The sequence below is a fragment of the Sorex araneus genome, chromosome 5, assembly GCF_027595985.1.
Source record: "Sorex araneus isolate mSorAra2 chromosome 5, mSorAra2.pri, whole genome shotgun sequence".
Lineage (NCBI taxonomy): Eukaryota > Metazoa > Chordata > Mammalia > Eulipotyphla > Soricidae > Sorex > Sorex araneus.
This window is the reverse complement of record NC_073306.1, coordinates 144,007,213-144,019,482: the sequence shown is the minus strand read 5'-3', so window position 1 is coordinate 144,019,482 and position 12,270 is coordinate 144,007,213. Positions and strand designations below refer to the sequence as shown.

The window sequence follows — 12,270 nt, the reverse complement described above, 5'->3', positions numbered from 1 at the left end:
GCCTCCGCCCGCCCGCCCCGCCCGCGCCCGGCGGCAGGCCGGGGGTCTGGGCGCCGCAGCGCATGTGCGGGCGGGGAGCCGCGCGCCCCGCGGCTGCGTCCCGACTTCCTCCTGGCCTGTCCGCCGGTTGCGGGGCCGCGCTCGGGCGCCGCTCGTAGGTCCGCCGGGCCGCGCACCTGCCCCGCGCACCTGCCGCGCCCGCCCGGCCCTGCCCCGCGCCCGCTGCGCGCCGCAGCCGGGGCCGGGCGCAGCGCTGCGGAGGCCAGGGCCGCCCGGGGCCGGGCCGGGCGCGGCGCGGCGATGATGAACAGGTTCCGAAAGTGGCTGTACAGACCCAAGGTGAGCGCCGGAGCCCCCTCCCCGCCGCCGCCAGCCCGCCCGCTGGGCAGCCCGTGCGCCCCCGCGTGCCCCGGCCAGGCTCCGCGCCGGCCGCTCCCGCCTCGCGCTGCGTCCCCGGGCCGGGGCCGGGCGGCTGCGCCCGTCGCACTGCGGCCGTGGCGTCCCCGCAGCCCGCGCGGCTCGTGCCCGCTGCGGCCGGGGCGGCCGGGCGCCCCCGCACCCGGCGGACACAGCCGGGAGGACCCCCGCCGCCCCCCCGGGCCGAGCGCCTCTCGGATTCTCGGATTCGGCTTCCCGGCGCCCCCGCCGTGAGTGTTTGCAGCCCGCCGGGGGCCAGGACCTGCTCGGGTGCGGGGCGCCCCGCAGCTACTTGTTGGCGGCCGCTCCGGTTCCCGGTGCGGCGGCGCTGGGTGTGGTCCGGGCCCGCCGCCCGCGGCAGCCCGTCGAGCTCCCCGGCGCGGCTCCGCTCGGCCGAGCTCGGGCGTCTGTTCCCGAGCACTTGGGCCCGTCGCCGGGCCCCGGGCTGAGGCTGACCCGGGGGTGGGTTGCCGCGATCTTCCCAGTGACCCAGTGACGGGGCCAGGGCGCGGTGGTAGCCCTTAGGTCTAGTGGCGGGGCAGAGGCGTTGTCCGGCTTGGGGCAGCGAGGCGGACTGGGCGCCCTTTCTTCCTGCGGGTAATTGATTAGGGGCCCCAGGTACACTTCCCGCCTGGAGGTGGTGGCCCTAGCTCGCCCCTACAGCGGCTCTTTGGGCTCTCTGGTCCTGGGATGACTTAGGAGCCACCATGTCTGATGTTTGTCCTCGGCCGGGACTGCGGAGGCTGTGACGGCCCGGAGTGGTCTGGTGGCCGCCTGGGCACTCCCTGGGCGGGGATCCGCTTTTGAAGTTCGGAGCACGAGAGCGAGGGGCTGCGGTGGGCTCACCCCCATCCCCAGCTTTTCAGTTTTCAGTCCCGAGCAGGGATTTGTGCCTTGGAGTCCGAGTTGCAGCGCAGGCGTCCCTCTTCCTGGAACGAAGCTCCCTGGCCGAGCTGGCGCCTGGAGCTGGGAGATGCGGCTGGGGGCGCCGCCTGCCCTGGGCGTGGGGGCTTGTGCTTTTCCAGGCTGTATTTCCATACCCCATTCAAGTGGCATTCTTGATTTTAGTCCACGCCTGTCTTCCAAACTGAACACTGAGCTTCTTGTTCCTCACAACGTGCTGGAAAATGTTCTGCAACCAAAAATGTTATTCATTGTTCCTGTGGTTCTTAAAACGTTTGGAAATGCTTTAGAATATTCTTATATGGCACTTAAAATGAGATGTCTGAATTTTTAATAACTGCCTAAGTGGAATAAAAAATACATGATGCATAATACAATAGTTTAACATTCGAGAATCTCAGAGTTTCATTTATCTTCTTCAAAAGGCCATCCTTCAAACGCAGATTCTTTTCCATCCGGTGCTGGGGTGGGAGGCTGGGCAGCCGCTGTCACCTGCCTCCTGTGCTGTGGCTCAGGAAGCACCCCCTCGCCCCGCTCTCTTAGGGATGGCCTCGCCGGGAGCTGCCCTTTGTAGAGGCGACTGGTGCTGTGGAGGGGGCAGCTGTGGGTGCAGAGTCTCCTGCCAGACTGGACCCTTCCTGTTGGCGCTGGTGTGGTGCAGTTCCACCCTGAGGAGGCGAACCCCCACAAGCTGACCCAGCCAGGACCATCAGTGGGGCTCACGATGAGCTTGAGTTTTCCACCTGAAATAACTGATTTCACCCCACACGGGGTGTTGCTGTCCATAGGGACGAGGGCTCAGCCGTGCCCCCCAGGAGTACTCTTGACTGTCCCAAGCCCCCGTCCACCCCTCTTTCAGGGCGAGCATCCCTTGCAGGTGCAGCTTTGCTGCCCGGTGGTTGTGTGGACTTTTCCCTGCTTGCTTGGCGAGTTCTGGTGCTACTCTGTGTGGGACTTCTGATGCTGGCGTGTGGCTGAGTGGTGGCTGGGGTCCCTCATGTTGCCGCCGTGGGTGGGGTGACATGTTGGTGTCGAGCTCACTCAGACCAGCTGGTGGTGGGTCCTGCAGAGGTTGGGGGCTGCGGTGAAGGGGCATAGAGAGGGCAGCAGCCCGGCCCTTGTGGGTCACTGCTGGGGTGTGTGAGAGTGCACTGGAACATCAGGCCCCCTGAGACCTGAGGCGTGAGGGCCGCCTGGCAGGTGCCAGGGAAAGGCAGTGTGGCAGGGCCCTCGGGGGCTGCTCTGGGGCTGCTGAGTTCTCAGCATGGGCGAGTCTGGGCCCGGGAAGCCGGGGTGGGGGTGGGGCCCCTCCCTGCTCCAGGCACCCCCCCACCCTGCCTGCAGCTCTGCAGGGAGTGACTCAGCTCGGCCACCTCCTGGGCCACAGTCGTCCCGGCAGGCGAGCGGCCGCTGCTGACGGCCATGGCCGTGGGTTCTGGCGCCGGTGCCAAGCCTGACGTCAGCCTCGGGTGCTTTAGCAGCCAGCCTGGGCCTGGTGCTGACGGGAAGTGATGGCGGTTTCCATGCAGGCAGTGGGGGGCGGGGGGTGGTCTGGGGATGCAGGGCTCCAGGCTGGTAGGGCCTTGAGGGGGCTGAGGTTGTACCCCGCCTCTCGGGACCGCTCTGGCGCCTCCTCTGCTGTAGGCCTGTGCCCCCTGGGGCTGCAGCCAGGCCGGGGTGGACATTCTCAGCAGCCCTGCGCCTCAGCGGCCCCATGCGCGGACGGGTCACTATCAGGCCCCGGGACCATGGGCACTGCTGGTGGACCTAGGGTGGGGTGCACAAGACCCCCAAGACTGCAGTGTCCTATGGACGGTGCCTACCTTCACGTCTACCCCACTTCCAAGTAAAGCATCCCCATTCTTTGGAGGGGCCCCTGCCAGGCTGGGGGGGGCAGGTGTTCTCGAGCACCACAGCCCCCCGTGCCTGTACTATGGCCCTTGGCCCCCACCAGGCTGGGGCATGAGTGCAGGGACCCCCACTGCTTCGGGCACTGAGGTTTGGGGTGCTGTTATCACAGTCTGGGTGGGCCTTATTTTACAAGAAGTTTCACTTGCTGGGGCCACAGCAGCAGGGCTGGAACCTTGCACTCCATAATCCACAGCCTGTGCACCCCAAAGCCCATACTGTATACCTACATCTTGCACCCCACAACCAAGACCTCACAACCTGTACCCACACCCCACAACCTGAACCGCACACCTACAGCTCAAATCCCGTATCTGGTACCTCCCATCCTACTGTTCACAGTCATCGAGGCCAGCCATGGGGGGCCCTAGGCTGTGCAGAGCCCTTGGTGCCCACTTGTCCCTTCAGAACTTTTTGCAGTTGGTTCCTCCCTGACAAGCAGAGCAGGGTGAGGGCGAATACTGCCTCCTGGGTCTGGGGGAGAGACAGGCCCTGGGGTCCCGGGTCTGAGGGAGGGCTGGTCCCTTTGGTTTAGGTGAGTGCCTGGGCTGACAGGCGGCCATGGGAGTTCCCCTTGGGGCTCCCACTCCCCTCACTGCTGGGGGGGCGCTGGGGGGCTCTGCTCTGTGCAGGACTTTGCTCAGCCACCGCTCCACCCACATCCCCAGTCCGTCACTGTTACATGAGCCGCCTGAGCAGAATGTCTTTGGCGACTCTGGGATCAAACCAGGGCCTCCCATATGGCAGCCTGTGAGCTGAGCCCTTCAGGAACATTAGTTCTTTTCTGGGGAGCCCAGGCAGTGCTCGGAAGGCCTGGCTGCCAGGCCTGGGGAGGGGTCAGTGCTGTGACAGCAAGGCCCAGATCCAGGCCTCACGTCTGGGCAGACGCTCCAGCCCTCTGGGCTGTCTCCACAGCCCCTCAAGAACTTGTTTTTCAGGTGCTGGGGCAATAGCACAGCGGGTAGGGCGTTTGCCTTGCACCCGGCCGACCCGGGTTCTATTCCCAGCATCCCATATGGTCTCCTGAGCACTGCCAGGGGTAATTCCTGAGTGCAAAGCCAGGAGTAACCCCTGTGCATCTCCAGGCGTGACCCAAAAAGAACTTGTTTTTCAGGGGGCCATAGCGGTTGTGCTGGGGACCTCTCCTGGGGTTCAAAGCCAGCGCCATTGCTGGACCACATCCCTAGCCCTCAGGGATAGTGTGGGGGCGTGTCCTATGGGGTGCGTGCTAGCCCGCTCAGCCCTCTGCCTTGGCTCCTCTGTGGCAGGATGGGTGCGAGGGGAACGTCCATGCAGCCAAGAATGGGAGAAGTTTCCCGGCCTGTGTTGTGGGCCTTGGAGCATGAAGAGAAGGGGGTCAGGGGAGGATGAAAGGGGTGGGGGGGAGAGGAGGATGGGGGTGGAGGAGAAAGAGGAATAGGCAGGGGACAAGGGTTGAGGGGCAGCTGTGGAGGAGAGAGAGCACAAGGAGGAGGAGAGGGAGCATGGTGAGGGGCAGGGGAGCACGTGGAGAAGGGGCCTTATGAGGAGGAGGAAACGGGAGGGAGCACGAGGAGGAGAGGAAGCATGGGGAGGAGGAGGAGGAGCACAAGCAGGAGGGGAGAGGGAGGAGGGGGAGCATGAGGAGAAGGGGGAGGGGAGCACAAGAAGGAAGGGGGAGGGGGAGGGGGAGCATGAGCAGGAGGGGAGAGGGGGGCGGGTAGCAGGTGCTGTTCTCAGGCGAGTTTCACCACTGCCAGGGCATATGTTGGGGCACTGCCCCCTGGGGGTGTGGGAGCAGGGCAGGGATAGGCGCTGCAGCGGAGGGCAGAGAAGGGGCTCACCCCGTCCTTGCTGACGGGCGCCAGATTCTTCCAGAAGAAAGAGCAAGTCAGGGGGAGAGAGTCTGGAGGGGCAGACAGTGTGGTGGACGGCGGAGGGACAGACAGAGGCTGGCTGCAGACCGCCGGCCTGAGACCGCTGAGACCCGGAGGTAGGGGAGGCAGGTGAGCCTCAGCCGGATGGATCCTGGTGGGGCAGTGCCCGGGGCGGCCACAGGAGTGCCGCCTCCTTTCTGAGGACCCTCCTGGCCTGATGGTTTCCCAGCTGGGGGGTGGGCCCCATGCTGAGCCCTGGAGGGGAGGGGGCCGCGGAGGTGGGGCCCCGCGCGAGACCTGTCGTTGCTCAGCAGGCAGGCTGTGCCCAACTTCGGGGTTTCCTGCCGGCCTGGCTGCTGGGGGTCCTGGTGGGAGCCCGTGGGTGTCCGGGGAGCAGGCCCGGAGGCTGGGGAGGGCGTGTAGTCAGCCCAGCCCTGAGTCGGTGGGGCCGGCCGCCGTCACTGACAAGTGTCCCCAGCCAGCTCCTAACCTTAGCGCCCCCACGTCACCAGTTGTTGGTGCTGTGCCTCCCGCAGCTGCACTCAGGGTCCTCTCCTGATACTGTCACCTCACGCCTGTTGTCTGCTCTGGGCTGCGTTGGTGACAAGGTAGGAGGTCAAAGGGCACTGCTCTGCCCAAGGCTGCTAGTCTTCCCCTGCCCACAGAGCTGCTTCTATGGGCAGGGAGAGGTCCACACACTAACTCCCGCCCCCACGTTGGCTCCCCCCGGAGGGTGCTGTCCCCGTCAGACTCATGCTTCAGGAGACCTCCCTCAGGGGGCCCTGGGGCCTCAGGAGCCCTTAGTGTGGGCTGAGGATGGAGTGCAAGGCCAGAGCCTCGCCACGCTGCCGGTCCTGCCCCACCCAGGCCTGAAGCCCACCCCTGTTGCATCCCACACGCGTGTTCTTGGGGCCCCCGTGCCCATATCCTGCCCATGTGTTCTGGGCCCCCCTTGCCCGCATCCCACACATGTGTTCTCAGGGCATCTCCATGCCTGCATCCCACATGTGTGTTTTAGTACACCCCATGTCCGCATCCCACATGCATGTTCTCAAGGCATTCCCTTGCCCACATCCTGCATGTGTGACCTGGGAGCCCCTTGAGCCTCCCAGGTTCATTCTGCTATGGGACAAGCCTCTGCACTTGGGCTGGGAGCTGCGGCAGTCCCTGTTCAGGCCACACCCACGGGCCCAACCCTTTGCTCCACCGCAGAGCTGGGCCAGGCCTGTGCCTGTCCTGGGGACAGTTGGACACAAGTGACTCCTGGCCTGGGTACAGTGGGCCGCATGTGACCCCTGGCCTGGGTACAGCTGGGTGCGTGTGGCCCCTGGACTGGGTCCAGTTGGGCATGTGGCCCCTGGCCTGGGTACAGTCAGGTGTGCATGGCCCCTGGCCTGGGTACAGTCGGGCGTGTGTGGCCCCTGGCCTGGGTATAGTCGGGCGTGTGTGGCCCCTGGCCTGGGTACAGTCAGGCGTGTGTGGCCCCTGGCCTGGGTATAGTCGGGCGTGTGTGGCCCCTGGCCTGGGTATAGTTGGGCGTGTGTGGTCCCTGGCCTGGGTATAGTCGGGCGTGTGTGGCCCCTGGCCTGGGTATAGTCGGGCGTGTGTGGCCCCTGGCCTGGGTATAGTCGGGCATGTGGCCCCTGGCCTGGACACAGTTGGGTGCTCATGCCCCTCGCTTGGGTATAGTTGGGCGTGTGTGGCCCCTGGCCTGGGTAGAGTGGAGTGCGTGTGGCCCCTGGCCTGGATACAGTTGGGTATGTGGCCCCTGGCCTGGGTACAGTCGTGCATGTGGCCCCTGGCCTGGACACAGTTGGGTGCACGTGGTCTCTGGCCTGGGTGCAGTTGGGTGTGTGTGGCCCCTGGCCTGGGTACAGTCGGGCACATGTGGTCCCTGGCCTGAGTACAGTCGGGTGTGCATGGCCCCTGGCCTAGGTACAGTCGGGCACATGGCCCCCAGTCTAGGTACAGTTGGGAATGTGGCCCCTGGCCTGGGTAGAGTCGGGTGTGTGTGGCCCCTGGCCTGGGTGTAGCTGGGCACGTGTAGTTCCTGGCCTGGCATCGGCAGAGGCAGTGTCCTTGGGGCTCATGGCCTTCCTGCCCCTCAGGTGTGTGGAGGTCATTGTGCGGGGACAGTTGGGGAAGGGACACCTCATATTCCTGGGACCCAGACGTGAGGCCCTCAGGCCATTCTCGATGCAGGCTGCCCCGCCGTGGCCCTCACTCTGGTGCACTCAGACCTGTGCTCTCTGGCTCCTGGGGACCCCCGCACTGCTGCAGTGACCGTCCTTGGCGCAGACACCCCACTGCACCCAGCTTTCTCTGGCGTCCCGCAGACATTAAGGCTTGGTCACAGTGGAACAGGAGTGACCCCACGCTGCTCCGAGGCTGACCAGGTGCCTGCTCAAGGCTCAAGTGATGAGTCACTGCAGAGCCGAACCTAACCAGGGGTGGGGGCGGGGGGCTCTGGGGGTAGCTGTGGCTTCATGCATGGCCAGTGCTGGGGACCAGTACCTTCTCACAGGCCAGAAACGTGCTGGATACGGACAGAGGGGTGTGGGGGGGGATGCAGAATAAATGCCACAGAACTGCCCCCGTTAAAAGGCTCCTCTCAGCCAGAGCCGTAGTACAACAGGGAGGATGCTGGCCTTGCATGCAGCTGACCTGGGTTCGATCCCAGCACCCATGGTGGCCCCCCAACCCTGCCAGGAGTCAGCCCTGAGCATCAGGGGTGTGGACTCAAAGCCAACAGTAAAAAATAAAGATACATCTTTAAAAAATAATTTTTTGGGGGGCTGGAGAGATAGCACAGCGGGTGGGGCGTTTGCCTTGCACGCGGCCGACCCGGGTTCGATTCCCAGCATCCCATATGGTCCCCTGGGCACGGCCAGGGGTAATTCCTGAGTGCAGAGCCAGGAGTGACCCCTGTGTATCTCCAGGTGTGATCCTGGCTCACGCCCCACCCGCTGTGCTATCTCTCCAGCCCCTAATAATAATTTTTTAATGGCATCACCATGAGATACGCAGTTAGAGTACTCCTGATGGGTTGCAGTCAGTGTTGCACTCACCAGTGTGCATTTTCACCACCATTGTCCCAGACTGCCTCTGTGGCAGGCACTTTTCTTCTGTCTCTCTTTCCCCCCCTTTTTTCCTTGTAGGCACTGTGGTTTGCAATACCATTACTGGAAGGGCGTCATCCTATCACTTTACCTATCTCCTTTCAGCACCCAGTTCTTGTCCAGAGTGGTCATTTCTAATGATCATTTTTATAGTGTCTACCATTGTCTCTGTCCTAACTGCTCCCCCCCACCCCCAGCCCCACACATGGTAAGTTTCTTACCATGGGCCAGCCCTCCTGGCCCTTGTTTCTGTTGTCTTTGCATATTATTCTCATGTTTTGTTTTTTATATTCCGCAAGTGAGTGCGATCATTCTATATCTGTCCCTCTCCCTCTGCCTCATTTCACTCAGCATGATGCTCTCCATATGCATTCATGCATGAGGAAATTTCTCCACTTCATTTTTTCTGGTGGCTGCGTAGTATTCCACTGTGTAGATGTACCATAGTTTCTTTTTCCACTTATCTGTACTCAGGCACTCAGGTTGTTTCCAGATTCTGGCTATTGTGAACAATGTGGCAATGAACATAAAGTGCAGATGGCTTTTCTGCTATGTGTTTTTGGGCCCCTGGGGCATATTCCCAGGAGTGGAATTAATGGGTCATATGGAAGCTCCATTTCTAGCTTTTTTAGGAATGTTCATATTGTTTTCCAGAAAGGCTGGGCCACTTGGCATTCCCACCAACAATGAAGGAGAGTCCCTTTCTCCCCTCATCTGTGCCAGCACTGGTTGTTCTTGTTCTTTTTGATAGCTGCCAATCTCTTTTTTTTTTTTCTTTTTGGGTCACACCTGGCGATGCACAGGGGTCACTCCTGGCTCATGCACTCAGGAATTACTCCTGGCGGTGCTCGGGGGACCATATGGGATGCTGGGAATCGAACCCGGGTCGGCCGCGTGCAAGGCAAACGCCCTACCCGCTGTGCTATCACTCCAGCCCCAGATACCTGCCAGTCTCTGTGATGATGTCTTTTTGTTGTTTTGATTTGCATTTCCTTGATGATTAGTGATGTAGAGCACTTTCTCATACTTTTTTGGCCATTTGTAGTTCTTCACTGAGGAATTTTATGTTCAGCTGTTTTCCCTATATATTGATGGTGTTGGATGTATTTTTCTTGTGAAGTTCTACCAGTGCTTTATCTATCTTAGCTATGAACTCCTTACCAGACAACTCGACACTAGTAAAAATTTCTCCCAATGTGTGTGTTGTTCCCTGATTAGTCATCTTTACTTGCACTTGACCAGTGGTGCTTCACCCTTGAATGTGACTTCACCGTCAGTATCATGGAGGGTTCTGCTTACGTTTTCATCTGTTCCCCTTATGGACTCAGATCTGATAGCACGGCTCTAATCTGCTTGATTTAACTTCCGGGCACAGCGTTAGGAAGAGGCCTGAGTTCATTCCTTTGAATGGAGCACCCAGGTCTTCCGTCAGTGCATCCTGCATCCTGCATCCTGAGACAGGCAGACGGCAGGGAAGAGGCAGGCTCTGGGGCCGCGCTGGGGCTTTGTCCCTCGGGATATGCGAGACCCTCACATCTGAGCTGAGTTGGGGGCCGGAGCGGGGTTCAGCAGGGCCCCCACAGGCCAGGGCTCAAGGTCCATCTGTCCATCCAGTTGTGCCGGCTCTCCCCCGACTCCCATGGGTGCACGTTGTGTCTCCTTCTTTCCTCCCTTCGTGGTGCACTCAGGGGCTCACCCTAGTCAGACGCCACCTTCTCTGCCCCTGCTGGGGGCTGCAGATCCCAGGTCACTCAGCTCGGCTTTGGGAGGTGCTGGGGCTTTGGGGGGCTGTCCCCAGAAAGCCACCTGGACCTCCGGGGAAGGGAGGCCAACAGTGCAGTGGAAGGTGCCCCAGGCACAGGTCTCGGAGCCCCCTGGGACCCGGGAGATGAAGGCCCCTGGGGGCGCTGTAGGAAGCCTCTGGAAACAAACGGCTGTGGGCCCCTGGCAGGGCATGCTCCCGAGTTGGGGAGGGGGCAGCAGGCTCCACAGGCCCACCCGTCCCTGTGCCCGCCACCTCCCCCAGCTACCTGCGCCTGCATCCTGAGTCATCAGCCCCTCAGCATGGTGGTGGCCACGTGAGCACTGGAAGGTATTTTTGGTTGTTTTCCGGCTATAAAAAGGCTGCATGTGTCTGTCACAGGCTGCCTCTGCCCCGGGGCATGTGCTCCACTGCTGCGGCCCCTGTGGGGCCACATCCCAGCCACGCCCTTGAAGTCGCCAGAGCTGAGCTGCCAGAGCGCTCCAGGAGTCTGCAGCCCGGTTGTGACCCAGAAGGGTTGGCCTGAGGCCCCCGAGGCACTGCTGTGACCAGCCCTGTGCTGGGGGAGGACGCTGAGGGCAGTGGCCTATTCCTGGTACCCTTACCTGCTGGCACCAGGCCGGGGCAGGTGCGTCCCCTCTGGCCCCCACTGCCCCCATGTCCAGTGCTCCTCCTGCTCCAGGTGTGACGATCCTGTGTGCAGAGAGTCTGTGCCCGGGGGCCGGCTCTGCTCTTCTCCTGACCCCGTGGCCCACACCCCAGCCTCTGACGCCTGCAGCCTTCACTGTACCTCACCACAGAGAGGACAGATGTGCGACCCAGGGTTAGGGCGTGCTGGGAACCTCGAGTCTGCCGCTCTGGGACCTTCCTCTGGACAGCATGTCCCTGGGGTGTCCTGCAGGCAGAGACCCGTCCACCCCTGGGGTTCCTGTGTGGTGTTCCAGGGTGGTGTTCCAGGACCAGAGCTTCTGTGTTCTGGGGCAAAGCCTCTGAGAAAAGGCCTCCTGCTCGGTGCTGTGGCAGCTCCTGATCTGGGGGAACTGGGTGGAGAATGTTCTAGAGCGTGGGTGGGGCTACCCTTTTGCCTCTGTTGATTCCCATGATCTGTGGCCCTCCTAGATGACCCACTCCTGGAGCCCAGGCCTGCTGCAGGCGCCCAGGCTTGGGCGCTCGCCCCTGGAGTGCTGAGATGCCAGGGACAGGAAGGACCCTGGGCTGACCGCTGTCCTCCCCCACAGAGGTCCGACCCGCAGCTGCTCGCCCAGTTCTACTATGCTGATGAGGAGCTGACCCAGGTGGCCGCAGAGCTAGACAGCCTGGACGGGCGGAAGGACCCGCAGCGCTGCACTCTGCTCGTCAGCCAGTTCCGCTCCTGCCAGGTGGGGCCAGAGCTGCTGCCATCTGCACCCCCAGACGGCCACCCCCAGAGACCGTAGCTTGCCCCTTCCGGGTGTGGCAGCCCCGTCCATAGCTCGGGGCCAGGGCACCCCTCACTTTTTGCACCCTAAAGTACATCTCAGGAAATCTCGCCCCACCCGCCTCACCTCTGCCATCCTCCCTGCACCTTGGTCTCTCCCGGGCGCCATCTAAGGGCTCTGCCTGGCACTGAAGCCCAGCACATCAGATGCCACGGCCATGCCTGCCTGGCCCTTGTGGGGCAACAGCTGAGAGGGGGCATGGAGTGGGCGGTCCGGGGTGTCTGGCTGGGAGGGGCTGTGGGGATGGGTGCCTTGAGATGTCGGCAAGGCCTTGGTGCCCCGCCCTAGCGGCCACGGAGGCAGGGGCTGACCATCACCATGTCCATCATCAGAGCTCCTGGCCTCTGAGGTGCTGGGACCTTGGTTCTTCATCCCGCTGCCCACTGAGGCTGGACAGCCCCGGATATCCCTGGGTGCTCGCTGGAGGCTCCATTCCCTGCGGGCCCTCAGCGATGCCACCCCCATAGGCCAGGCCCCAGGCGCCCACAGGCTGTGTGAGTGCAGAAGTGGCGGGGCCCAGCGGAGACCTGAAGGGGAGGGAGCCCCTGAGAAAGGGCCTTGAGCAGGCCTGTGTGTGTGCCCGGCCGTGGGCCCCAGCCTCAGCGCCCCCTCCCTGCAGGACAATGTGCTGACCATCATCAACCAGATCATGGACGTCTGCATCCCACAGGAGCGCGCCCCCAGGGACTTCTGCGTCAAGTTCCCTGAGGAGGTCCGGCATGACAGCCTGGCCGGCCAGCTGTGGTTCGGGGCCGAGGTGGGGCCTGTCCGTTCCTGGGCACCTACTCGCATGGGGCTGCCCGAGGGGGCTGCCAACCTCTGCCTTC

General features: G+C 62.7%; 1 protein-coding gene across 4 annotated transcripts in view; it reads left to right on the top strand.

Moving 5' to 3' along the window:
* The first annotated feature begins 22 nt into the window (after positions 1 to 22).
* ZFYVE28 (zinc finger FYVE-type containing 28) overlaps positions 23 to 12,270 on the top strand; it is a 33,405-nt gene continuing 21,157 nt past the window's right edge. Inside the window, exons 1-3 of one of the 4 annotated variants that reach the window (XR_008630145.1) lie at positions 23 to 339; positions 11,204 to 11,344; positions 12,063 to 12,200. Coding sequence is in view for 3 of the 4 variants with exons in the window: in XM_055137736.1 (XP_054993711.1) it covers positions 301 to 339; positions 11,204 to 11,344; positions 12,063 to 12,200 (318 nt within the window). In the remaining variant the exon portion in view is untranslated. The remainder of the gene's footprint in view (positions 340 to 11,203; positions 11,345 to 12,062; positions 12,201 to 12,270) is intronic. The other 3 variants (XM_055137736.1, XM_055137735.1, XM_055137734.1) reach the window with 3 other exon arrangements.